This window comes from Boeremia exigua, assembly GCF_020726555.1.
Source record: "Boeremia exigua strain MPI-SDFR-AT-0100 chromosome Unknown C7974scaffold_5, whole genome shotgun sequence".
Classification (NCBI taxonomy): domain Eukaryota; kingdom Fungi; phylum Ascomycota; class Dothideomycetes; order Pleosporales; family Didymellaceae; genus Boeremia; species Boeremia exigua.
This window is the reverse complement of record NW_025763522.1, coordinates 2,334,057-2,357,944: the sequence shown is the minus strand read 5'-3', so window position 1 is coordinate 2,357,944 and position 23,888 is coordinate 2,334,057. Positions and strand designations below refer to the sequence as shown.

The window sequence follows — 23,888 nt, the reverse complement described above, 5'->3', positions numbered from 1 at the left end:
TGGTACCTTCGTGTAGTAGTGTCGCCACAAAAGATGATGCGATGTTAGCTGTTGTCGATGTGTAAGAGGTGAGTGTATGTGTGGGGGTCTTATATATGATGGACACCTGCCGCGCTAGTGGTCGTTGCAATGGACGCTAGCCGCCGCCTCTCACCTCTATGAGGCATCTATACCAAAAGGTTATTGGCGTTTGCAGCAATAAAGCATAAGGTGTTGACCGCAGGTCAAGACGCAGGCAACGTGATGGATTGTACATCGCCACATTGACCCGCTGTAAGCTCTATGGCGACACGGAAATGTGACTGCAGATTCAGAAATACGATGCCGTCTTATATATTTGAGTGAGCTCTGCCTGGTCCTCCCGCCGCAAACTGCCTTTACCGTCGTTTGTCTGCAAACCAAGCGGAAAGAGATGCTAGCTATTTCTGGCAGGAGCTCGCAGATTTCTGCCCTTGCAGCAATCATCAAAACACTGTAGATACTCCCAAAGCGAAGGTAGCATACTCACAACTGAGTTTCCGACGTAGCGCTGATGCAACAATAGCGTTGGGGACAGTGACATCGTTTCAGGTGCTGGAGACGTTGGAGGGCTAAGAAGAGACTCCCTGGGCCTCAGCGGCATGGATACTGGGAGACCAAATAGATAAACTGAGGTGTATGATTACGTCAGTGCATACTGTGCGCATATGTGCCGGGTGGTCATCGATGACTATATTGTCATCGACTGGAGGCTCGGCGGGCATCTCGACAACGACGGCAGGTATAATCAGCGTCGACAGCCTCAGTGATGTTGGGATCATCGGCCTCCTCAAAATCTTCAGCATCATCAATAGCCTCCTGCTGCTCCACTCTCCTTGCCTCTTCAAGCGCTCTCAGCTCCTCGTTGTCCAGTCCCTCAGTGAGAATATCCAAATCTTTGCGAATGTCGTGAAGCTGCTCATCGGCTACCACGCTGAAGATCTCGGGGAAGGGTCTACGTGTAGCCACCAACCACATCTCTGCATCAGCGCGACACTCGTTTGCATCATTCCAATCCGTGATAACGCTTTCGAGTAGGATCATAGTTTTCATGCGATAGTATCTTCGATTATGTCAGATATTAGAGCTTACGACATAGGTTAATGGCACTTACAACGGACATGTAGCATCATCCAGGATATTCCGTCCCAGGGAAACACACTCATCGCTTTCGCCGACATTGCATAAACGAAGAGCCTTTCTGAAGTCATTAGTCAAGTTCCTCTTAACGATGATATTGTCGTTCATGTTTTTCGATGTCGTCAAGACTGCGTTGCGGTGCTGGTGAGATGATAGCCGGGAGAGCAAACATCTAAGTGAAGGTGCGCACGCTAGGTCCTTCTGTTTCGGGACAGAGTAAACAAGAAGAGAACGAACATGTGAACATTGCCCTACTCACGCAACTGCGATCCTACAGAACACTATTCCTCAATACTTAAACCTCATCTGATTTGCCAAAGGGGAGGCGCAAGACGACTGGCGCCGCTACCTCCAGCGGACCATCCAGGTCAAATCCAAAGGCACCGGCCAAGACCAAACGCGACAACAACAGATGAGACGGTACTATCGCCACGGAAGACAGTCTCAAACTTCTGTCGGAAGAAGGAGAAGAAGCAGGGTACAAACACAAAGGAAAGGGTGAGAAGAGGAGCCAGATCCCCCCGGTGGCTCGCCAATCTATTCGCCCAGTGCCTTGAGTTTGCCTACCGAGATGAGCAGCTTCAAAGCAGATCTTCCAATTAAGCTGGACGACTCCACGCTCGCGCTGAACCGTTGCTTTGCTGTAATCAAAAAGAACTTTAGAAGCATCCTTTGTACACCCTGCACCTTGATCGCGCTGAACATATCCTGGATTTGCCGCCCCGCGATCCTGAAAAGCGAATTGGTAGCTCAGCAAGGAGAAGTCAGTTTATGCAAACATGCAACAGCTGACGGCTCAGTCGTCGAGGCATGGCGACTACGCATACAACACCTGCGACCCCAAATACACGGGTTAAGACCGAGTAGAGCTGTTCCGATTCCCTGTCTCTGTACTAAAGACTGCAATCCTGCAAAGGACGGCAGTGCGTGCGACAAATGCACAAAACAGGGCCTATAGCCGCTGCAGAATATGTACGCCGGACAAAGCTTTCGAAGACTCAGGGCTCTAACATCATCACAAAGACGATATGCAGTGACAGGGGCAAGGTCATCGAGCTCGGCAAAATTAAGGTGGATATTATGAATCGCTTCCCCTATCCGCTCGATATCAGCTCCTGGGCCGTCCACGAGGCTGCATCAGCCAAAGCCGCTGTAGGTGCACAGCCATCGCACGCCAGAAAATATGTTGACACGGTCAGCGTCATCACATGGAATCTTCGTCATCATACCGAGCTTGAGCTCAGTAAGATGGGGGTAATGAAGAACGGCAACCTTGAGTCCGTCTGGACGAAGAGTAGATACGGTTCGGGTCACGTTCAAGCACTGAGACTTGAGGGTAAGGCAGGCCTGAGACATGGCGGACCTAAAGGCGTGTGGGCTCATCTGGGGTCGAAAGACCGCAAGATCACCAAGTTAGCCGCAGAGGACTCCCTGAAGCTCGAGGTCAGCATCCTGGTCAATGGCCTCGACATGGACAGGATCAGTCGGCTACCGGACCTGAAAGATCTCCATGTCTTTACACTGGACCACCACGACGACCCAGATACTACCAAAGGGCTACTGTTCGCCTGTGCGAACGTGTTCTGTCCAGACTGATTGAATACATCTGCTCTCATATTTCAGAAAAAACGGCAGATGAGCAACCTTCAAATTGATCGTCTTTGATACACGACTTGTAGCTATCATAACACCTGAAGCGGAGATTTAGTTAACGATTACCTACATTGTAGGTAAAAGAACATTCTATACAGTTTTTTGGTGTCTTCCCTACCTTGCTGTCGTGTGGTGTACTTGGCTCACATCCTAGTGTGTGTGACTTGCCTCGAGTATCTCGTGAGCCTTACGTCTTGGAGCTCTTGTTCGATGCAGTGAAGTCAAGTTTCTTGTACGTTTGGCGTTCACGCATCAGACCTTAACGGATTCCAAGGATGCGGAATCGCGTGGCTTGATTCATTAAGATGCAGCGACGGGAGCACAGCAGCGAGCTCACCGGGTCTAGAGTGCCATGAGGCGACTGCTTAAGGGCGATTGTGGGCGTCGGGGGTGTATGGCGCAGATCAGGTGGCCGTCTTCGGGAAGGGGGAGGGTCGGCTGCACTGTTCGACTGGTGCTTGTTCGACTGGTGCTTGTTCGACAGGCGCATTCGAAGCGTGCTTAGCTTTTCAGTGGCTGCTTGCATCGTAAGCCAAGCAGCGCAGTACTCACTTCCTTACTCTGCGTGGTGAGACGTAGGTGACTCACTCAAGACTTGCTCCAAAGCAGAACTGGCAACGAAAAGCACCTGATGGGCAGCGGACCGGGCTTTGCTCATGAGAGGTCATACTTGCTTCTTGTTGGGTTGCTCGCCATTGGGCATCCGCCTGTTGCTGACTCTGATCTGAGGAAATCGAGGGTTGGTGTTCAGAAAGGCTCTTGAGTCGAGAGCAACGCAGCATTTGCGGTTCTGTGACCAAGTCGTAGAGTTGCAACTGAATCGTCTCTACACGGTGTTCATATCGATACTTTCCGACATCCTTCACGACACGGTTCACGGGGTGAAGTAGGCAACGCAAACAGAATTGTTGCGAGAAAAGGGAGAGCCCCTCCACACGACAACGAGGTGACGAGCAACAGTCTCCTGGAACAACACAAACCCCTCAACCACAGCGGTCACTACCCATGTGACCCTAGGCCGTCTTGGCGACATGCACCCCAAGCCGGAGACAAGCGGATGCGCACACTCCCCTTGTCAGTACATGTACTCCAGACTTCCTTTTCGGAGATCGACGAAGTCGCCACAGGGAGTGCGGCACCAACGCGGTCAATTGCATGCAAGAACGTGGGTAGAACGGTTGAGCGCCTTACAGCGTTCACCCGGCGGGGTCGAGCAGCGTGCCACGTTTTCGAGGATTTGCCGCCCGGAGTGGTGTTGAGAGAGGCACCGATAGGTCGATGCTGGATTCGTCAGAATGGCGGAACGTGCGGATACTTCTGTATGCCCAGACTTGCGCCACTCAGCGCCAGTAGAGATGCGTGGTGGTGCGCCGAGCACTTTGGAGTACACAGTACATATGGTGAAAGCTCCGCGGCGGCGTTGGGCGCGGGAGGGCGAGCGCAGAGGGTTGAGTTTGTGTATTGTCCTCGTTCAAATGTGCACAATAGTAGAGCGCGGGACTGTGTGCAAATGTATACCATCTGACCCCACTGCTGAGGCGCGTGTGTGCTCGTCTTGGAGTCAGTGTTGATACACGCTTTGGCCTGCTTTCCAAGGATCAACCATTTTCCTTGAAAACCGAGTTACGAGCGACAGGATTGTGTCGGTGAGCCAGAAAACGGTCAAGTAATAGGTCTCCAGAAGGTCAGTGAATAAGTATGTGTCTAGCAATCCATTCGTCTTGACTCGTTGTGCACATTGGGCGTCTTGCACGTCTCATCAGACCGACCACTGGCTTCGTCTGGACAGCTGGAATACGGGGATGCATACACACCCCCAGGGTTGTTTACAAAAGCAGCCCAATTCCCAGCAATCCCTTGCCAAGGACGGCGGCGTATGCTCATTCGGAACATTCTTCCTGCACGAACAATTCAAGCAAGCCTCGGCGTGCCGTAACCTTGTTTCCCAGATCTAGGTTGGCCGATACTTGCCTGGGTCTCCCACCGTTCCGGGTTATTCTCTCGTCCAGAGATTGGGGTCGTAATTGTTGGAGAAGTTGTGGAGAGTTCGTGGAGCGTGGGGGTCAGGCGTTGGCAGATGCCGCTAAAGCTGTCGCCGAAGAGCCGCACGAGTCAAGCCCGATGGCGCTGCTTGGGATGCTTGGTCTAGACGAACATTGAACAACAAGTGTAGGCATGTTTGATGCAGGTACATCTGATGCTCACCTGATGGTAGAGGATGCTCACGCCGATCAGGCTCCTCGCAACCCATAAATGCCACATGCGGCAGCCTGTACCCGTCATGTCAAGTCGCCGACCGTAAAGTCCGGAGTCCCCATGGCCCCTCGCGTCTCGCCATCCGATAGATTGCGGAGCCTAGCAGAGCCTCAAGTGCGAAGGATAAATGTAACCCCACACGAGGCGGTAAGAGCGTGGGGTTTCACCTCCTGTGCGGCAAATCAGACTGCACGGAAGGCCGAGGTCGCAACCTCCAGAGCCTCATCCGACCTTCAGCCGCGGCGGCACGGCGGGCCAGCGACATTAGTGTCGTCTGTTTGCATGCGGCTCAACAAATCTCGTACAGATGGACTAGTGCTGCGTCGAACCTGAATGGTGAGGTGGCAGCGCATTGCATGAGGGTGGCAGCACTTCCAATTTCAAGACCGCGGCAATAGCAGGATGCCGCTGCAAAACCCGACGCTGAACGCCTGCACGACTCACGCACTCAGCACAAGAGTGCGGGCGCGAGACGAATGGGCGCACGCGACTGTAACCAGGGCACGCCGTATCCAGCGGATCGGCAACGCCGTTGACGTTCGAACTCCCCGCATTTTGCACCTCTCCCAAACAGGAAACGGCCGCTCTGTTTCATAGGCGCGTGCCGTGCTTGGCCACCAGGCCTTGGAAAATTCTGCCCAGCGCGAGATGAGTGATGTAAGAGCGAACCGAGAGCGTGGGGTAGGTGTGGTAACAACATGGAGGTCCCGCAAAAACAGACACTGGGGTCGGCATATGGGCACGGAGACAGGCGCCTCCGGCTAAGGGTATAAGAACGGAGCGGCGCCTACCATGCAAAAAACACGATTTGACGTTTCGAAGTCGATCGCACTTCTTTGATTGTGGTTGTTCTCACAATGGCCGACATGAAGAAAGACCTCGAGATGGACTCCCAGGGCCATGAGGTTGCGCCAAACCCGGCCCGTGGTGGTCTTGCTGCCAGCATGACACCGGAGAGGAGAGCGGAGGTGGAGAAGAAGATGAAGCGCAAGCTCGACATGCGTTGCTCGCTGTTCGTGGTGATTTACATCATGAACTACCTCGACCGCAACAACATTGCTGCTGCCCGTCTTGGTGGTCTGCAGGAGGACCTCGGCATCGACAACACTCAGTATGCGACATGCTTGTCTATTCTGTACGTCGGATACATTCTGATGCAGGTTCCATCCGTAAGTTCAAATGCCGACCATCGCACTGCTTATTCTAATACATTCAGAACATGATCATCAACAAGATTCCCCGTCCCTCCATCTACATCGGCTGTGTCATGCTCCTCTGGGGCATGATCTCGACCCTCTCTGGAAACGTGAACAACTTCAGCGGCATGGTCGCTATCCGTTTCTTCATTGGATTTGTTGAGGCTGCCTTCCTCCCCGGTGCTCTCTTGATTTTGTCCAAGTGGTACACCCGCCGCGAACTCACTCTCCGCAACGCCATCCTCTTCTGCGGTAACCTCATTTCCAACGCGTTCTCCTCCCTCGTCGGTGCCGCCGTTCTCTCCAACATGGAGGGCACTCTCGGCCACCGTGCGTGGAGGTGGCTCTACTGGATCGAAGGTGCCGCTACAATGGCCATCGCCATCGCCGCGATCTTCATCCTGCCCGATCTCCCCCACAACACACGCGGCTTTACTGAAGAGGAGCGCGCCGTTGCCGTCCTGCGCATGACTGAGGATGTCGGAGAGGCCGATGAGGATAGTGCCGAGGAGTCCATTTTCGCCGGTCTCAATATGGCCATCAGGGACTCTAAGATCTACGTCCTGATGCTGACATTCACCGCCTACGTCGTTGGACTTTCTTTCAATGCGTTCTTCCCATCTTGTGAGTATATTCTATCCTGTTTTCTGGTGTTTTACTGACCAAAATAGTGACCCGCACTCTCGGCTTCGGCTACATCACCACCCTGCTCATGTCCGCTCCCCCGTGGGCGTTCTCCTGCATCGTCTCGCTCATCAACGCGTGGCACGCCGATCGCACGCAAGAGCGCTTCTGGCACATCGTGGGCCCGATCTGCATCGGCCTCGTCGGCTTCGTCATCTCCATGGCTACCACCAACACCGCCGGTCGCTACGTCGCCCTGTTCCTGCAAGCCTCCGCCTACGCCGGCTTCATCGTCTTCTACTCGTGGATCTCGTCCTCGTTCCCGCGTCCCCCCGCCAAGCGCGCCGTCGCCATCGCCATGGTCAACGCGTTCTCGCAACTCGGCAACATCGCGGGCTCGTACGTGTGGAACCTGCCCAGCAACGGGTACCGCGGCAGCTACGGCATCGTCACGGCCATGTTCGGCGTTACGATTGTCGGCTGCTATGTGTTCAAGCTCATTCTGCAGAACCTCAACAAGAAGCTGGATGCGGGCGAGACGGCCTGGGAGACGCATGGCGATGTTGCGGAGCACACGGCCCAGATGGAGGGTATGACTGTCGAGGAGGGACAGCGCCTGATCAAGGGCTACAGGTACCTTGTGTAGAGGGTGGTACGTGGTGCGCGCGAGTGGATGCGCGAGATAGTTTGCTATATACCCATACGCATAGAACGAGTTTAATGACTTCCATCACAACTGTCTCGGTGTCTTGTGAAAATGTGACGCTTGCACTTGTGCTACACCCGAGACGTGCTAATGGCGCGCTTTTGCTGATGGGTCATAGGATCCCTAATTTGAGCTTTCTTTGAGAACTTAGAACCACCGCGTAGAAAACGCAGGTAACTTAGCATACGTTGAGGGCGGAAACAACGAATGACATGATCTCTAACGATACCTCTTCGGTGTTTCAACCTACAATATGATGTCGTACACCACATGATTTTACTTAGTGGCTAATGTTGGATACAACTTTGGTAAATACTACCACTCCGACCTTCGCTTAGATTATCCTTTGGTTGAGTGAGTAGGGGGTGACCCATGTCAAGGACTTCACAGATGGACGTAAAGGATCGAAGTGGCAAAGGAAGCTGCAGTAAGTTAAGTATTCCAGCACGTACAAACACGCAAAAATGCCGGGTTCAGAAGTTGACATCACAGTTGATCACGTAGAGATGGATGGGCAAAGTATGTATTTCATAATCTGGCTATGTACATTGGGATTAAGAATATATGCAGAGCTGGCTCGAGCTGAGTTCACAAAAGGAGAGTCGCGCTCTCGGCCAGCTCAAGGGAGAGACGCACTGCTTTAGTAGTGGCCCTTGTCGTCCTGCGCCGAGTTAGCTACCGCATTGACATGTTGGAAATGCGCAGTAGGTTCGTAGGAGCTAGGGCGTGGCCTCAACTCACCTTGTAGTCGTCATCATCGTGGTCGTTCTACCTCAGTCAGTTGCTGTGTACAGTGAAGAGATGGAACGCGGTCTTGACTCACCTTGTCATCGTCATCGTCGTACTTGTCGTCCTTGCCCTTCTTGCAGTGCTTGTACTGGGGCTTGTACCACTTGCACTTCAACTTGTACTTGAGCTCGTCCTTGTTGTAGGCCTTGCAGCCCTTGTAGTCGTCGGAGTAGTGGCCAGCGGGCTTCTGGTGGGCGCAGCTCTTGTCATATTTGTTCCAGGTGGGGGATGGGGCTGCGAGAGCGACAGCGCTCAAGGCCGACAGGAGAATGACGGAAAGCTTCATGGTTGATGATTGGATTGTTGGAAGTAGATGAGGAGTGAATGAAGTTGGAAATGGGATGCCCTTTGAATTTTGGACTCCAGGGCAGTTTATATAGATCCTGGAGATGTTGGGAGCTACAATACTTTCCGCCCATATGTCTGATTGACATCATTCCCAAGGCTCATGAAGCACTATTGCTAGATTGGCGCATGGTTCTGAAGTCTGTTGCATGTGTCCTTATAGGAGCTATTGATTATGCAGCCCAGGAAACGGAGATTTAGGTTAGAGTCGATCCATAGGCGTTGGTGGTCGTATGGCTTGCAGCTGCGCGGCGGTAGAAAGGTTTCGTGTGGTCAACCTTCCTTCTCATCCCCCTAGTCAAGCTTCAGAAAGTGGTATGATTGCCAAGCAAATTCGAAGCTGACCTGCGCTCCTCCGATCGGCCACTAACACTACCCATCGTGATGCGCTGGTAGAGTTGTTCGACTCACATACCACAGTGTGTTTGTAGGGAAGAAGGCATCTTCGGCCTGCACCGTCTGCCCGTAATGCCCGTCACCTTGACTTGAATCACAACTCCCAAGCCATTAGGGTTGTAAACATGAATACATATCAGTCACTCATAAGGTGTTTAGAACTGAATGGAAATATCCCGAGACAAGCTTTTTCGGGAGGTAAAGCTAATTCCCCCGGTTCTGTGGGGTGAAAGCGGAGCTGCATCCGCGCACCAGGCATCGTTACCCCACTCCATAAGGTGCAGCGCGACGTACAGTAGTCCACGATCTTGGTCCCTGATTCCTTATGGTGAAAACGGTCAGGTACCACATCTCCTCGGAACTTTGGCCCATGTCGCGTAGCAGGCGTGAGTGCCTTTCCATGTGATGTAGGCTGGTACTGAGAGTGATCTCGTCGGTGTCGGTTTCCTGCACTTCTCTTTTGGCAACGCTGGCATCGTGCTCACTGCGAGCGAGGCTGCAGTGTGTTTTTGGCGTGCATGCATATTTGGAACTATTGTCCGAGTTCCCCGCATCAGAGTTCCTGACAAGCCTTGTCAAATGTTGCCCACCATGTCATCGAGAAATCGTCCGCGGCGGCGAGGCTCGCTTACGTCGAGCTAGCGCTGCTCTCCGCCGCGTACCGACAGACGCCTCCTCTTGGCTGCCAAGAAGAGGCGGAGACGCCTCGATGGTCCACTAAACGCAAAGTAGGAACGTACGGCTGGAGATTAGTAACGGTCGGGATAAAGCTCGAATTCGATACACTAAAAGCGCTGCGGACGTTTCAACTGCTGCGATTGCAGGGAGTCGATCTCGACTTGCGCTGACCCACTCAGTACGGCTGAAGAGGCGTCTGCGCTCTTCTAAAGTACCATTGCTTCAGAAGTCTTGAACCATCAGTACTTGTGAGCCTTGGACCAGCTAGGACTAAAGTCATCGTACCTACCTAGTCCTGCGATCGACTGTTATAGGATCTAACAACGTCCGGCTGAAACATGGTGCAGCCGGCTTTGTATACAGCAAGTACAGCAAGTCATAGTCCGCGGAAGATTACCGTGCTGCTGAGGATTGGCCAAACCCTACATGAACATCCGTAGGCTTTCTGAAAAAATAGTGTAAAGCGCCTCTAGACCCGACATGTCAAGCATAGGCAACCAAGAGACTATAACTTAAGGTGTACCAGACCCTATAGCGTAGACCAGCATGACAGATTCCTGCGCAGAAAGCCGACAGCGCTCAGCAATCGCGATGTAACCGCAGCGCTTGGGAAGGCTCGATCTTCGTTTGATCGCGCTTCGCTCCGATGGTTGCAAACGGTGAGATTCCCGAATGCCGATGCCGTCGGTTCATGGATCTAAACTCCGCCAGCATTGTTTATCGACCGCAGGACCCTGGCCGCACCTGTACATCGGCCTGAGGTCGAGGGTGCGACGAGTGAAACAGAGCATAAATTTCGTTGCGAGGCAACGCGACAGTGATATCCTGGCCAGCAGGTCCCGCTTACCCTGTGAGCTGCAGGCGCAGAGACCTAGAAATACAGGATGCGTTTCTGTGGCGCCTTGCACAGACACATGTTATTCGAGACGAAATCGAGGTCCCAGGTAGTGGCATTGCGTACAGGCAGGCTGCAAATGCCACGATCGCTGCTCTTTCTGTTCGCCCTCGAGGGTAAGTTGGTCAGGCAGCGCTGCAGCGGACGAGCTCCCGAGTTGCCGCCATTGGTAACAACACGTCTTCGTCCTTGATCTAGTATCGGTGGTGACCTTTGACGCAAGCTATATATGCCTATTTCAAGTGGTGTCGTTCTCTTCAGCCCTTCTCTTGTTGGTACGCGCTGTCACGGTTGGTTGTAGCTGTAGTTCGCGTCTCGATCTTCGTCATCGTTGCTTGGCGAGAGGCCAGTGTTGGCCTAACCTGCTTTTGTGATGAGAAAGAAGCCGTTCGACCTGATGTAGATGACGATTAACCCAGAATGTGAGGTTCGTTGTGCTACTCTGGTCGTGATGGGATGTGTCGTTGTTTTCAAAGGATGTTGACACTGGATAAGTGGGGCCGAAGCGGAGATCGGTTCATGCGTTGGTGTATCTTCCTGCATCTTCCGTCGACCATCCAAACACCACAGGTCAGCTCTGGAACAGCATGCATCGTTCGTTGTGAATGGGTGTGCGATCGGAACAAGAACCGTTGGATAGTCCGATCGCAACTGCTTTCCCACCTCAATGCAGCTCGAAAGGCTGTCTCTAGTCCGTCCCTATCGATGACGCGGGCATTAATGAGACTAACATAGAACACAGCAAACTGTCTAAAGCCCAGAAGTCGTTACAAGCTGTTCGCTCTACTCCAGGCAGCCACATTCGGGTCTCCAGGGCACGGACGATTGCATACATTCATCTTTGCTAAAGGCTGTTGCGCTTTCCTGGGTGTGGAAGCTGCAGGGACGTACATACGTCGCATCCTTCTGGTTACATGGATTTGAACAGCAGACTAATGTGTATTGATCAAGAAACGTTCCCTTCTAAATCCCAGTTCTAAGGCGCCCAACTGACTTCCATTCTGATCACCGACACACGTATCTGGCTGCCCAAAATCGCAGCTAACCTAAGTGCGTCGCAAAAAAACATATATTCGTACACGAAGTTACTCTCACTCCAACTCGCCCGCAGACGCGCCCTTCATCGTCGCCCTCGGCTCAGCTAAATACCCGTCAGCCCACCGCTTCACCTGCAGATGGATGCATTGCCCGATCCACTCACCGACGCTGACACCTCCGATTTTAACAATCATGTCGAGCAAGGTCACCGTGTCTCTCTCCCTGTCCATCCAAGAAAGATCTTCGGGGTACTCGTTGTCGAGGAACGCGTTGAGGTGCGCGCGCAGCACGGCGTGCGAGGGGTACCTGCCGCTGTATCGCTCGAGGAAGAGGATCGTGATGGTCCAGAGGACGTCTTTGTTGGAGGGAGCGGCTGGTGCGGTTAGGTGCGTTGGGAGGTGAGGGAAAGAAGAGGAAGACGTACCCGTAAGTAGAGGCATTGTGATTCTTGTTGATGTGAAGCGAGGGTGGTGTATGAGGATGGTATGAAGGTGGTGTGGTGGATCAGGCGTTACTGTAGTGAGTCAAGCGGGTTGAAGTGAAGATGGCTTGCGTGCCTTCACTTGCGCGGCGGTTTGCGCATCCATGATTTGTGCCCAAAGCTGCGGTTTGCGTGCCACGATATGCCATAATGAGTGTTTGTTCTTCTTCCTGTGGAGCACCATCAGTTGTGTGTTGGTCCATGAGATGTTGGAGGTAGCCCGTTCTGCAATCTTCTCACGACAGTTGCCCTTCTCTGCCTGCAGGGCTGGTGGTTTCCACCTGGGCGGACTGTATACAATAGCTGGATATTGTAGAAGATGCGGACCTTATCTCCGGAAACGCATCTTTGCCATTCCCAAGCCGCAGCAGCCACCTTTTATACTGGAAAAGTATCGCTGATCAGCGACTAGAAGCGTTATCTACACTAGAACGGTCGTTCTCGTACTTCTCAAGAAGTAAGAAGACGCTCTTAAACTTATTACCAACGAAGGCCTCCGTCGAATCCTCATTTGCGCTCAGCAATATTCCAGTGATGGTCACGTCTGTGTAAAGAGCCATGTGGAAGTCCCACGGCAGGCTTGAAGCCGCATCGAAACCTTCGTGGCACGTCCAGCGCGCAATACCCTCGCTCTTGCCGAGTGAGCTCATGGCAAGACCATGTAAAGAGGTTATGTTGTTGAACTTCCCGACACCGGTGGCGTGATCGACGTATGCTCAAGGCCCTACTAGGCGCGTCTCCTCGACGACTTCGGATCGGATTTGACATCATCAGCGAAAGTGAGACCCGCAGTCTGGAGCCCAATATGATTCGAAGTTGTTCTGTGAGCAGTAAGCAATTGTACCTCATCAAGCGAAAATTCCATTCAAAGTATGGAAGGACTGTCACCATGACTTCACCAGACAAGAGTGCTGCTATATTTGCTGGAAACCCGCCACTCTTTCGCACGTCACGAAGTTTCTAGATTATTTGTCAGTGTCTCTAATCCGTGTGACCACTGTGTTCGAGAACCCTCATATAGGTGTGGTGTCACTTCTCGATTGGGGATGGAGTTGAGGCAGTGAGACACGCATGCAAGGCAGATACACTTGACGCATGCGCTTTAGTACTGTCCCAGTTGATCAGTGCTGAGAGTTTTAGCACGCAAAATCTCCCTACTCTAAGTGAGTTGAAGCGTTTAGACATACATCACAGCATTCAGTCAAGCGTGGAAACCGCGATTTGTGGTGATGAGAAGGCGCGCCAGTAGGCGCGACCAACCTCGAATAAGAAGTGTATTACTTTCACCACTTGGTGCCATTTGTGTCTGGACACCATGCCATCGATACTACATCCTCAAAGAGATGTGTGTTGTGAAGATATCTACAAACGCCATCGCCGCCGTGCTCTGAGTGGGAAGTTGGCGAGCCAAATGGTCCGATCGTACCGCTGGAATGTGGCCCCCACAACCCAAATGCGGCCCCCAACTGCTGAGCGCATGGATGGGGGATAGTGTGAAGAGTGAAGATAACCCAAAATGCCCAAAACGTCCCAAGCCCAAAACCATGATCTACATCAGCACTTGACGGATCGCCCCTCTCGCTGTCGAGATCCAACGCGGTGGAAGGGGTAGGGTATGCTACTGTATCGCGAATCATGAAAAACTGAACCCCCAAAAACCGTGTATGCCCCTGCATATGCAATGTTGAATGTTGAACGCAAGCGCAAATGTGCGCAAATATAAATGTTGAGAATGCTAGATGATAGTCGTGTCGCCGTTAGAGGCGACCACATTGAATGGAGGTCTAAGCGCGAGGCATGGAGCCCATAGAGAGGAGGGCCTCGATGGCATCGCGCTCAGCGCCAGATCCAGTAACACCAGGAGATGCTGTAACTTTGAGCGAAGGAAGTGGGGTATTGCCCAGTGCTGGAGTACGAGGGGAGACCAAGCCCTGGAAACCGCCTTGTGGCAACGAGTGGCCTTGAGTCGAAGCGTTGCGGAAGCGTGGGTTGCTTGATTGTGTGCGGCTTAGGTAATTGTAATCGCGATGTTCGCGACGCGGGCCGCGGCGGGTCTCCCGAGAAATCTGTGGGCCCATTGTAGCCCAGTCCTCCTGATCGGTGTCGTCGTCTAGGTCTTCACCGAGGTCCATGTCAGATGCTGAGTCGGACTCGAGGCTGTCGTCGGAACCGTCTAGAGACATCTGGTCGGCCATCTCCTCGTCATCGTCCATCTTGTGAGGTGGCGACCATGAGCCAGCATTCCAACTGCCCTGGTACGCATCGCGCTCCTGGCGCAATTTGGGGATCTGTAATCCGCCGGCAGTGCTGTCCACACTAGCCGGAGGCGTTGTTCCATTGCCGCCGCGCAAGCTGCCGATTGGTACACCGCGAGCCTGTGATGAGCCGGCAACGCTCCACCTTCCCCAGCCGACCTTCTCGAACTTGACCTCGCCGTGCATGCCGCCGCCAGCGCGGTGTTCCAGCGCTGCGACGACAAGGCGCCTGGCCTTGGCGGGCGCTAGCCCAGAGAAGCCGGGAACAGCCTGAGTGAGATGCGCCATCATCTCGCGGATGGGCATGGCGCCGTGGCCGGCGATGATGGCGGGCAGGTGATGCTTTGCCAGCATCGCAGCCGTGATTTGGCGCGTAGCGTCCAGGCCGGCAAGGGCCTCCTTGGACAGAGCTGAGGGCTGGTCTTGCGCCCTAGCGTGCTCGACCGCATCTTGCAGGTCGAAGTCCATGGTCTCCGGTGTATCTACCCTCCCCGGTAGTGGCATCGCCGGCCTGCGCTTGTGGGCGGAAAGCGTGGGCGATATCGAAGATGGAGGCGTCAGGAGAGTGCTGGCCGAGGCTGGATGGGCGCCATCGTGCGCGATGGGGATGTGGTGGGAGGCGTGCTGGGCAGCAAAGGCCGCAGCGATGTTGGAAACGGGCTTCTGGACCATAGTCGCCATGATTGCGGGTTGAGTGTTGGTTGTTGTTGGAAGTGGGATGTCTGTTGGCAAGTGCTGACGCAGAGGGTCGGGAAGGCGGCGTCTGACCGAAGCAGCCGCAGGACAGACAAAGGGGCTGGAAGGTTTTGCTTAGAGACAGCACAAGAGCTGTCTTATGCGACTGAAACAGCAGCGGCGAATAAGGGATAATTGCTGTGGTGTGTTGGCGATTCACGGAGCACGCTGCAGCACGTCGCTCGGTCGTTGTCGGGTTCGAGCGCGTTTGGCGGATCGGCGATCCGGGGAGCAGGCAGGCGTACCGGTTCAGACAGGAGGCGCGTCAAAGTGTTGGCGAGCAGTGTGAGTCTGTGGCGAGCAGCGAGGACGTGTTCTGGCGAGCAATATTCAGTGTGCGCGTAGTGGGTGCTTTGTAGTAGGCGCGTTTAGTGTGGGAGTCAGCTATGATAAGGGCCGCTCGGTATGGTAGAGTCCCACCTGCATACTGTCGGAAACCAAGGAAGTGGGCGACCCAGGTGCGTGTCGGGCAGGCGCATGGCATCGCGACCGCCCGCTGATTGGCTAGTGCATGAGCCGCGTGCCACACCTCACAGCTCCTCGTAGCCGTCATCGTCGAAAGCCCCATCTGTCAGCAGGTACCTACGCCGGAAGCAGGGTCGCGATCCAGCTGCGCAGGGCGTGCCTTGCCCTTGCGCTCGCCGCAAATGTCGCGATGGTTACATTGCTTCGCTGCGGCGCCGACAGCCTTCCACAGAGTCGCAGACGTCGTGACGCTGGACAAAGGCATGCATGACTGTCTCTGGCTGCTCCGAGGCCAGCCGAGACCTGAGCCATCGTCGAGCTCCAGAGCCCCCATGCGTTCCCAATCCCAACAGCCATTGGTCTTATCAGCGCTGCGCGGGGTCACCAAGTGCCGCTATCGACCTCGCTCCGATCTTCGCTGCGAGCAGGCCCCTCTCGGTAACAGGCACACATCGCGGTACCGCACAACAAAATGATGAAGCGTGCCGCTGGTCGAGGTGCCGTGAACCGCGCGCAGCAGCAAGCTCGCACACGTGTGTGCATCTCTCGCAGACACGGCGCCGCACGTCTGCTTCAAGTGGATCGACTTTTACGTAGGCACTTCTGCGACTGTGCATGTGCACTACACATCACCCATGATTCGCCGCCACAACGTACTTGGTGATGGCCTCGCTAGTGTTAGTCTACCTTTCCTGCGTACACACAGCCATCGGAGAATATCGTGACTTACAGACTTGAGAACGCCGATCTGCTGCATGGTGCGGTTGAAGACGGCGCGGTACTGATCCAGGTTCTGTTGCACAACATCGTTGCGCGTCGTGCGCCCCTCGCAAATGGCCTTCATTTGGAGTTCCATCTGTGCTGCGTTAGCGGATGCCTTGGGAAGCAAATAACCCCACTCGAAATCACTCACCTCTTTGCGTAAGAAGGGCTTGCTGAGACTGGTCTCGATACCCACATTGTCGTACCCCTCGATAAGCGCGACGCCCAACGTCGTCGGAATGAACTCTTGTACTCCGCCGGCTGCCGCTCCCCCACCTCCGTTATGACCCGCTGCTGCGCCGCCACGGCCGCCACGGCCGCCTCGAGCATTACCTCCTCTTCCTCGGCCGCGTCCTCTGCCTGCGCCATTACCAGCATTGCCTGCATTACCTGCAGCCCCGCCTTTTGGCCGAGCGATTACATATTCGCGGTCCTGAATCCTGCCGATATGGTCGGCCATCGTTGCGTCGGTGCCGATGCCGTTGACATCCATCAGGGCGATGAGTTCAGGTTCCGTCAGGTACGAAGGTGCTGACGTCTTGCCGTCTAGCATGTTTACTTCTGTGGGCTGGAACGTCTCGCCTACTACATACTGCGGCAGCTGCTGGCTGCTTTCCCACTTATCGTATGGGTATACGTCGAGATAGTTTCTGGCAACGACCCGCAGACCGTGGGCATGGAATGCCTCGGACCCATAGTCAATTTCGATATCTGTAGCCTCTCCCGTCGCATCCTCGGAGCAGCATGCCAGAAAGCGACGAACAACAAATTCGTACACCTTGCGTTCGTTCTCATTCAGAGAACCGGGCGCGACGTAGTTGACAGGGTGGATGGGCGGATGGGCTTTGTCGTTATTACGTCCGTTGCGGGGCTGATTGAAGCCTCCGTTGATAAGATCTTGAGCAAAGTTGCCCCAACGACCGTCTTGGGTTTGCCTCGAAATGATGGTACGAAGATCCGTGCCTTGATCAAACTGGTCGGTCTCGGTACGTGGGTAGCTGATCCAGCCTTTGGTGTAGAGCTGTTCGGCAATCTTCATGACTTCTTGTGACGACATGCGCAGGAATCTGCTCCCCATCTTTTGCAGCTCAACTGTAGTGAGAGGGAGTGGCTTCCATTTTCTTGTCGGTTTCTTAGCCATTTTGGTCACTTTGGCCGTCTTTGAAACAAGGCATCTCTCGAAGATCAGAGTGACAGCCATACGATCAAACAGATGACCTCTTCGCCAACTAAATTTGACTTCCACGTCATCCTTGACGTGGTCGACCTTGATGTGCCAGAAGGATTCAGGAACAAAGTTGCGCACGCGGAGATATCTGTCGACGACAAAACCCAGAGTCGGGAACTGGCAAGAGCCGTAGCTGATTAGTTTTCCTCGTTCGCCGGCTCGTACTGGAATCATATCTTGCAAACTCATTGTTTGCATGCGAGTGAAAGCTGCTCCAAGTCGTAGATCGAGTTCAATGCGAGCGGCAACCGCGTTTGACTGTGCCTCGTCAAGCTGGATCGGATTCTGTGATGCCTGAATGATATGTCTGAAGAGGCTTAGCAATGTACACAGAATGGCAGAGCCGAAAACTTGCGCTCTCTCGATGTTGCTGAATCGGGCACGGCAGACTCGAAGTCTTGGGTTGACCTTCAAAGCGATGTCTCGTATTTCAACCCCAATGTTTTCACCTTCACGATCGCAATCTGTCCATACAAACAAGATCTGTGAATTTCTAGCTTGTGATTCGATGTTGGTTGCGATGGCTTTTTTGTCCTGGAACCCATTAGCCCGTAGCCCTTAAGTGTGCAATCAAGCATAAAGACACATGGTGAGTTAAGAAATGCGTACCTCTGCAACAAAGCTCTGTATGGGGGCATCGAAAAGATCCGAAGCTTGGCACGAGTGCCATTTCCTGTACCGCTCGATGAACTCGTGGCCCATAACATGGCCAAGCACAGATGTGAAGGTGACGTCGCATTGACCCCATTGTGGAAATCGGAAGTCAAACCTATAATTCTTGACATACTGGTTGCCACGAACACTGTCCTACTCTGCATTAGCTTTCCCGTTCCAACCCATGATGGGTAGGTGAAACTATAATACGCACAGTTGTCACTCGACCAGCAAGATGGTGAGCGACCGCTTTCGCAATCGACGGCTTCTCTGCCACGCAAAGCACCTTCATCGCATGGATTCGTTGTGTGGATACCAAGCCCACAATTGAGCTGTGGTGAAGAGAACTCGAAGAAAGTTCAAGTTGAAGTCTTGCACGTGAGCACGCGTCGAACAGGGAAGGCGCAAGGTGTGAGCACTAGCGCGGCTTGGCTGTAAACAAAAGTGGGCCACAAACTCATGAGGTCATCTCGTTTTCGTTTACGCACTCATCCTTCGTTGCTCGCTCTCAGTCTCTGCCACGATTGTCCCCAACACGAGTTCGCACAAGATGCTGGTCCCTCGCGCGTCCCTTGATCTGGCGCTTCCTCTCGTCAAGGCGCTCCCAGAATGCGCAGATTTCAGCACAACCGTGCTGCCATACCTGCCACAGCTCTACGACCTACCGTATAGGATCATCGAGAGCATCAATGATCGGCAGGCATTGCTGAACATCTACGTCTCAACAAACCCGCTGATGCTGGGCTTGGCATTCGCGCTGTTCATGACGCCCGTTGTCCTTCTGGTTTCTGAGATCAACCGCAACTATTCACAGGTTGATCGCCTATGGAGCATCCTTCCTGTCATCTACAACGTACATTACGATGTCTGGGCACATTTGAACGGCCTGCCAGCTGCAAAGATCGATCACATCATGGCCGTGTCAGTCATCTGGGGGGCACGTCTGACGTTCAACTACTGGCGAAAGGGCGGGTACCAAGTAGGAAGCGAGGACTACAGGTGGTGCATTGTAAAAGATTACGTCGGCCCCGTCCCCATGTTCATCTTCAACATTGTCTTCATTTCGCTAGCTCAGAATGTAAGTGCCGACGCGACCAACACAGTACAAGCACTGATTCAGTCGGCAGATTCTCCTCTGGATCATCACAGCGCCAACCTACGTCCTCCTCCTCACGTCGCGCATCACCGGGAACACACTGTCTGCCTATGACAACGTCTTCAGCAAGGCTATGTTTTTCGTTGTTGTCATCGAGTTCTTCGCCGATCAACAGCAATGGGTATTCCACAAGGCCAAGAGCGCTTACAACAAGACTGCCAAAGTCCCGGGTGATTACAAATATTCTCGCGAGCAGCTTGACCGCGGCTTCAATACCAGTGGATTGTGGGCGTGGTCGCGCCATCCCAACTTTGCTGCTGAACAAGCCTTCTGGGTAGCACTGTACCAGTGGTGCTGCATGGAGAGTTACACTTTCACAAATTGGACATTTGCCGGTGCATTCTCCTATTTGATCCTGTTCCAGTCAAGCACATGGTTGACCGAGATGCTCAGCGCAGGCAAATACCCCGAATATAAGGTCTACCAGGAGCGCGTTGGCAAGTTTCTCCCGAAGCTGTCTACGCAAAGTATGGAGGCACCAAAGACCGAGAAGGAGGCAGCAAAAGTGAAGGATGCCAAGAGTAAAGCGGCTAAGGGAAAGAAGATTTAGACGAATAGCCCATTTGCACAGAGCAGTGCTGGCTTTTCGCAGCATTGTGATGCGTGTCTGTGCCATGCAGTGACATTAACTATCAACATGCACTGAACATGTGTGCTCGCTTCTGCGTACTCTCGTGCCGCGAGGGATGAAGGAATGGAAGCGCGGTGGGTGCTATACTCGAGTAGGAAAATGAGCAGCGGCAGAGATGTGGAGCCAATACGAAACAACTGTGCATCGTCACCCGCACACTTATCGCCTTAACGCACCCATGTCCACTCATCAAGACTAAAAGTACAGACAGACTTACCCTTGAGCTGACGTGAGCGCTACATGGTGGATCCTGAAAACTACAACACATATTGAAAAGCTAAGTCCCAGGAGGAATGCTGGCGACAGCATCACCATTTTATTGGCTGCGTCAAAGAAGCTTACAGACTTTTGCGCTGTCATCTGGGATTGTCGGTACCTCGGCTTTCTGTGGGGAGATTGTTCTCGCTGTTCTGTATGGCACAGTATGTTCAGTGCGATTCCTTCCTGTTCGAGCCAAGGGTAAATGCGGGACTCTTGTCAGATGCGGTGCCCACCGATATTCCCAGAAGGTGTCAATATATAAGCCGCAACGTGTGCATTTGTCGGTTCATTTTCATCGCGAGCTACTCCATCACTTGAGGTTACTCAAAGCAACATGACTGGTTTCCGAGTCATCATCGCCGGAGGCGGTATTGCGGGCTTAACGCTCGCCAACGCTCTGGAAAAAGCCAACATCGACTATGTACTCCTCGAAGCTCGTGACACGATTTCACCAGAAGTTGGTGCATCAATCGGGATTTTCCAAAACGGTGCTCGTCTTCTCGATCAGGTAGGGTGTCTAGAGGCCATCTGGAAAGAGACTTGCGCTCTTCGCCTAGGTCGAGAACGCAATGGACAGGGGATACAATACCATGAAGGCGACGGTGTCCAGCTAGTGGAAGCTCGGTGAGTGACTTTCTTCTGAACAGTGAGGTTGTTGACTGACAGCTCCGAAAGTACCGGCTACCCCGCTCTCTTCGTTGAAAGAGAGAGGGTTCTACACATAATGTACCAGAATCTCAGAGACAAATCGAAGATCGAGTTGCAAAAGCGAATCTCAAGAGTCGACCACAACGAGAATGCGGTGACTGTCACCTGCAACGACGGTACCATTATCAGCGGCGACGTCTTGGTTGGCTGCGACGGTGTGCATAGCGTCGTCCGTCAAGAAATGTGGCGGCTTGCCCACCTCCATGAGCAGAACTCCTTCGACCCATCTGACAAGGAAATGCTGTGCGCTGAATACAAGTGTCTGTTCGGCATCTCGACTTCAACAGACGGTATTACTGATGGTGAAGTTACCATAAACCACGACGAAGGATTTTCTACCCTGATCATTGGAGGAAGAAATAAAGTCTTTTGGTTCATGTTCAAGAAGATGGACAAGATCTGGTAAGTCTGGTCCTAGTCTTGATCAATCCGAGTCTAACTTCTGTAGTATGTACATACACCACAAGCACTCATTACAACATTCAACTTGCGTGTCTGCTTGCATGCATGCATGTTATTGCAGACACGGTGACGACCCGTGCTCTCCCAGTGACTGACAAATTTGCAGATAAATCGACTGAGCTACCACGGTTCACCAAGAAAGATGCCGAAAGCTTTGCAAACGATATCCAGAACTACACTATCACGCCTGAGCTGACGTTTGATAAAATCTGGAGTAACAGAAGCACGTACACCTTGGTGCCGACTGAAGAGGCTCAGTTGAAGCGGTGGTCTTGGGGCCGTATTGCCTGTGTAGGCGATTGCATTCATAAAATGACCCCAAATATGGGCGCAGGCGGCAACGCAGCTATGGAGACAGCTGCGGCTCTGGCAAACGAGCTGAAGAAGATGGTAGACACGGCCGAGAAAGGGAAGCCTAGCTACGACAACGTCAGAGCTCACCTCGCCAACTGCCAGAAAGTCCGGGACATCCGCCTGAGCGCAGTGCTCAAAGCGGCAAATGATCTCACGCGTATGCACGCGCTTGCAACACTCAAGGACAGATTCCTTGCGTTTTGGGTCCTTCCCAATTCTGGTGACTTGTAAGTAATCGGTATCAGACATGGAGCCGGTACCCTGCATATCCCCAATCAAAGCGCCGGCCAATTAGCGCCTGCTGAATGCTCAAGAGCATACACTCGGCTCAGCCGAGTCTTGCAACCTCATTTGTTTCCTCGGCCACTCGGCTACTACAAGACGGCGCTAACCCCACTTTCTAGTTCATCGGACCTTCTAAGTGACATGATCATTGGGGCTGTCAAGCTTGACTACCTCCCTACACCTGAACGATCATTCCACGGTACGATGCCGTTCAATCCATCTCAAGGGCTCGGTCAGGCCGAGTCGAAGCTATGGAGAGCTGTACGGGCATTGCCGTTCCTGGCCATCACGGCTGCCGCGACTTATTTCATGTTGGGTATCTGTTTACCGCACATCGTAGAGCGGATCGGCCAGATCTTGGAAGAGGGTGTTCAGAACGCCATCGGTGAAGCTGTGCATGTCAAGATGGTGCACAGTTTCTATGGTGTCGAATTTCTTGACAGCAGATTCAGATCTCTTACCGCTTGCTTCGCCTCGTTCCAGTTCGTCGACCATGTCTGCAGCTGGCAGACCTTGAGCTTCTTGACGGACGTCGGTATTGTGTACTCGATTTTGCTGATTGAGAGCGCGCGAAGGGCAAACATAATGACTCTCTCCTACTTGTAAGTGCGACATGCCCCTGTCGCAAACACTTTCAGCTGACGACAATCAGACCCATCATTCTCGGATACAACATGCAATTCTTCGGTATCGGCGTTCTTATGGCCCTCTGGTGCTTCGTACACTACATACAAACCCCGATCGAGAATTTCCGCGCTCGCGACTTGCGTCTCACCGACCTCTCCTACACCGCCTCTGTCCTCCCAGTCATGCTGTTGACTTACTATCTACCCAGCCTCATCTCGTTCTCGGCTTGGGTCGACCCTCAGATACGCCATGCTGCCGACTGGATTTGGCAGCCTTTCGCACTATGGACAGCCATCCTGCAGTACCTGCTCAAAAAGACTGTCATGCCGGACACCATCCAGCAAGACCGGATCAAGCACCCGTTCCGCGATCTGCCAGTCATCAAGTACACGATCTATTCGCTTTGCGCAATCTCAGTGACGACGTGGTGGTACACGCTCTACAATGCGCCCTTCTCATTTGCGACTCTGTTCATTCCGAACGTTGCTGCCATGAAGACGCATGACGAATTCATCAGGTTGTTCCTACAATTTGATGAGGTTTTCTCGATGGGAGCGTGCCTCCTTTGGCTTCTGTATCTGTTCGGTGACTTGAAAAGAGCGGGCATGGTGGATCATAGCTGGTTGAGTATTGTGGGCAGGGGCGTGGTTACATTTGCTGCTACAGGTCCAGGCGTCACCTTCGGCTTGGGATGGTGGTGGAGGGAGCAGCTGCTTGCGACGAAGTGGCACAAAGATGCCATTGTGGCAGGGAAGTCGAAGTAGATGATGCCCTGCGCCTGCATGAGGCTCGTGGTGAGGTGGATGTAAGAGAGGAGATGGTTTTGAATAGTGCAGATCAGTGGACGTCCAGCGTGGTTTGTAACGTAGTCCGTAATGTAGCTGATATTGTTGCCTTACCTCGACCCTGCTAGGCCATTGCAGTGCTCAGCACATTCTGTCTCAACAAGAGACTTTTCGTAACCGTAGGAGCTTTCGAGTTATCACACAATGTAGATAGAAGCGTCGCAGTCACTCTACACCTCAGGCACCCGCCCTGAACAGCTTGATCCATCATATTTACTAATTCACATGGGAGAGATTGAGATGTG

At 53.2% G+C, this 23,888-nt stretch overlaps 8 protein-coding genes across 8 annotated transcripts; 4 read left to right on the top strand and 4 right to left on the bottom strand.

Annotated features, from left to right (window-relative positions):
* Window positions 1-717: 717 nt before the first annotated feature.
* Window positions 718-1,266, bottom strand: C7974DRAFT_375781 (uncharacterized protein; the record flags this gene model as incomplete). The annotated part of the gene is made up of 2 exons (XM_046140234.1): window positions 718-1,081; window positions 1,133-1,266. The coding sequence occupies 2 exons, from the start codon at window positions 1,264-1,266 to the stop codon at window positions 718-720; spliced, it is 498 nt and encodes a 165-aa protein (XP_045998506.1).
* An 828-nt stretch (window positions 1,267-2,094) lies between these two features.
* C7974DRAFT_453278 (uncharacterized protein) lies at window positions 2,095-2,888 on the top strand (the record flags this gene model as incomplete). The annotated part of the gene is made up of 1 exon (XM_046145860.1): window positions 2,095-2,888. One exon carries the CDS (start codon window positions 2,095-2,097, stop codon window positions 2,752-2,754), a length of 660 nt encoding a protein of 219 aa, XP_045998505.1. The 3' UTR covers window positions 2,755-2,888.
* A 2,858-nt stretch (window positions 2,889-5,746) lies between these two features.
* Window positions 5,747-7,623, top strand: C7974DRAFT_177521 (major facilitator superfamily domain-containing protein). The gene is made up of 3 exons (XM_046136291.1): window positions 5,747-6,236; window positions 6,284-6,887; window positions 6,935-7,623. Exons 1-3 carry the CDS (start codon window positions 5,925-5,927, stop codon window positions 7,531-7,533), a joined length of 1,515 nt encoding a protein of 504 aa, XP_045998504.1. The 5' UTR covers window positions 5,747-5,924; the 3' UTR covers window positions 7,534-7,623.
* A 583-nt stretch (window positions 7,624-8,206) lies between these two features.
* On the bottom strand, window positions 8,207-9,090 carry C7974DRAFT_177501 (uncharacterized protein). Its single transcript, XM_046136290.1, has 4 exons — window positions 9,073-9,090; window positions 8,417-9,021; window positions 8,335-8,361; window positions 8,207-8,254 (listed from the first exon to the last, which is right to left on the bottom strand). Exons 2-4 carry the CDS (start codon window positions 8,666-8,668, stop codon window positions 8,234-8,236), a joined length of 300 nt encoding a protein of 99 aa, XP_045998503.1. The 5' UTR covers window positions 8,669-9,021; window positions 9,073-9,090; the 3' UTR covers window positions 8,207-8,233.
* Window positions 9,091-13,880: 4,790 nt separating this feature from the next.
* Window positions 13,881-15,544, bottom strand: C7974DRAFT_177375 (putative Sin3 binding protein-domain-containing protein). Its single transcript, XM_046136287.1, has one exon. The coding sequence runs from the start codon at window positions 15,149-15,151 to the stop codon at window positions 14,000-14,002; it is 1,152 nt and encodes a 383-aa protein (XP_045998502.1). The 5' UTR covers window positions 15,152-15,544; the 3' UTR covers window positions 13,881-13,999.
* A 739-nt stretch (window positions 15,545-16,283) lies between these two features.
* Window positions 16,284-18,697, bottom strand: C7974DRAFT_177373 (DNA topoisomerase 3-beta). The gene is made up of 6 exons (XM_046136286.1): window positions 18,529-18,697; window positions 18,270-18,467; window positions 18,016-18,194; window positions 16,584-17,967; window positions 16,401-16,526; window positions 16,284-16,338 (listed from the first exon to the last, which is right to left on the bottom strand). The coding sequence occupies exons 1-6, from the start codon at window positions 18,604-18,606 to the stop codon at window positions 16,300-16,302; spliced, it is 2,004 nt and encodes a 667-aa protein (XP_045998501.1). The 5' UTR covers window positions 18,607-18,697; the 3' UTR covers window positions 16,284-16,299.
* A 1-nt stretch (window position 18,698) lies between these two features.
* Window positions 18,699-20,207, top strand: C7974DRAFT_177455 (uncharacterized protein). Its single transcript, XM_046136288.1, has 2 exons — window positions 18,699-19,392; window positions 19,442-20,207. Exons 1-2 carry the CDS (start codon window positions 18,865-18,867, stop codon window positions 20,018-20,020), a joined length of 1,107 nt encoding a protein of 368 aa, XP_045998500.1. The 5' UTR covers window positions 18,699-18,864; the 3' UTR covers window positions 20,021-20,207.
* Window positions 20,208-20,696: 489 nt separating this feature from the next.
* Window positions 20,697-23,562, top strand: C7974DRAFT_375774 (FAD binding domain protein; the record flags this gene model as incomplete). Its single annotated transcript, XM_046140233.1, has 5 exons — window positions 20,697-20,986; window positions 21,038-21,360; window positions 21,594-22,113; window positions 22,291-22,773; window positions 22,824-23,562. The coding sequence occupies 5 exons, from the start codon at window positions 20,697-20,699 to the stop codon at window positions 23,560-23,562; spliced, it is 2,355 nt and encodes a 784-aa protein (XP_045998499.1).
* Between the last annotated feature and the right edge of the window lie 326 nt (window positions 23,563-23,888).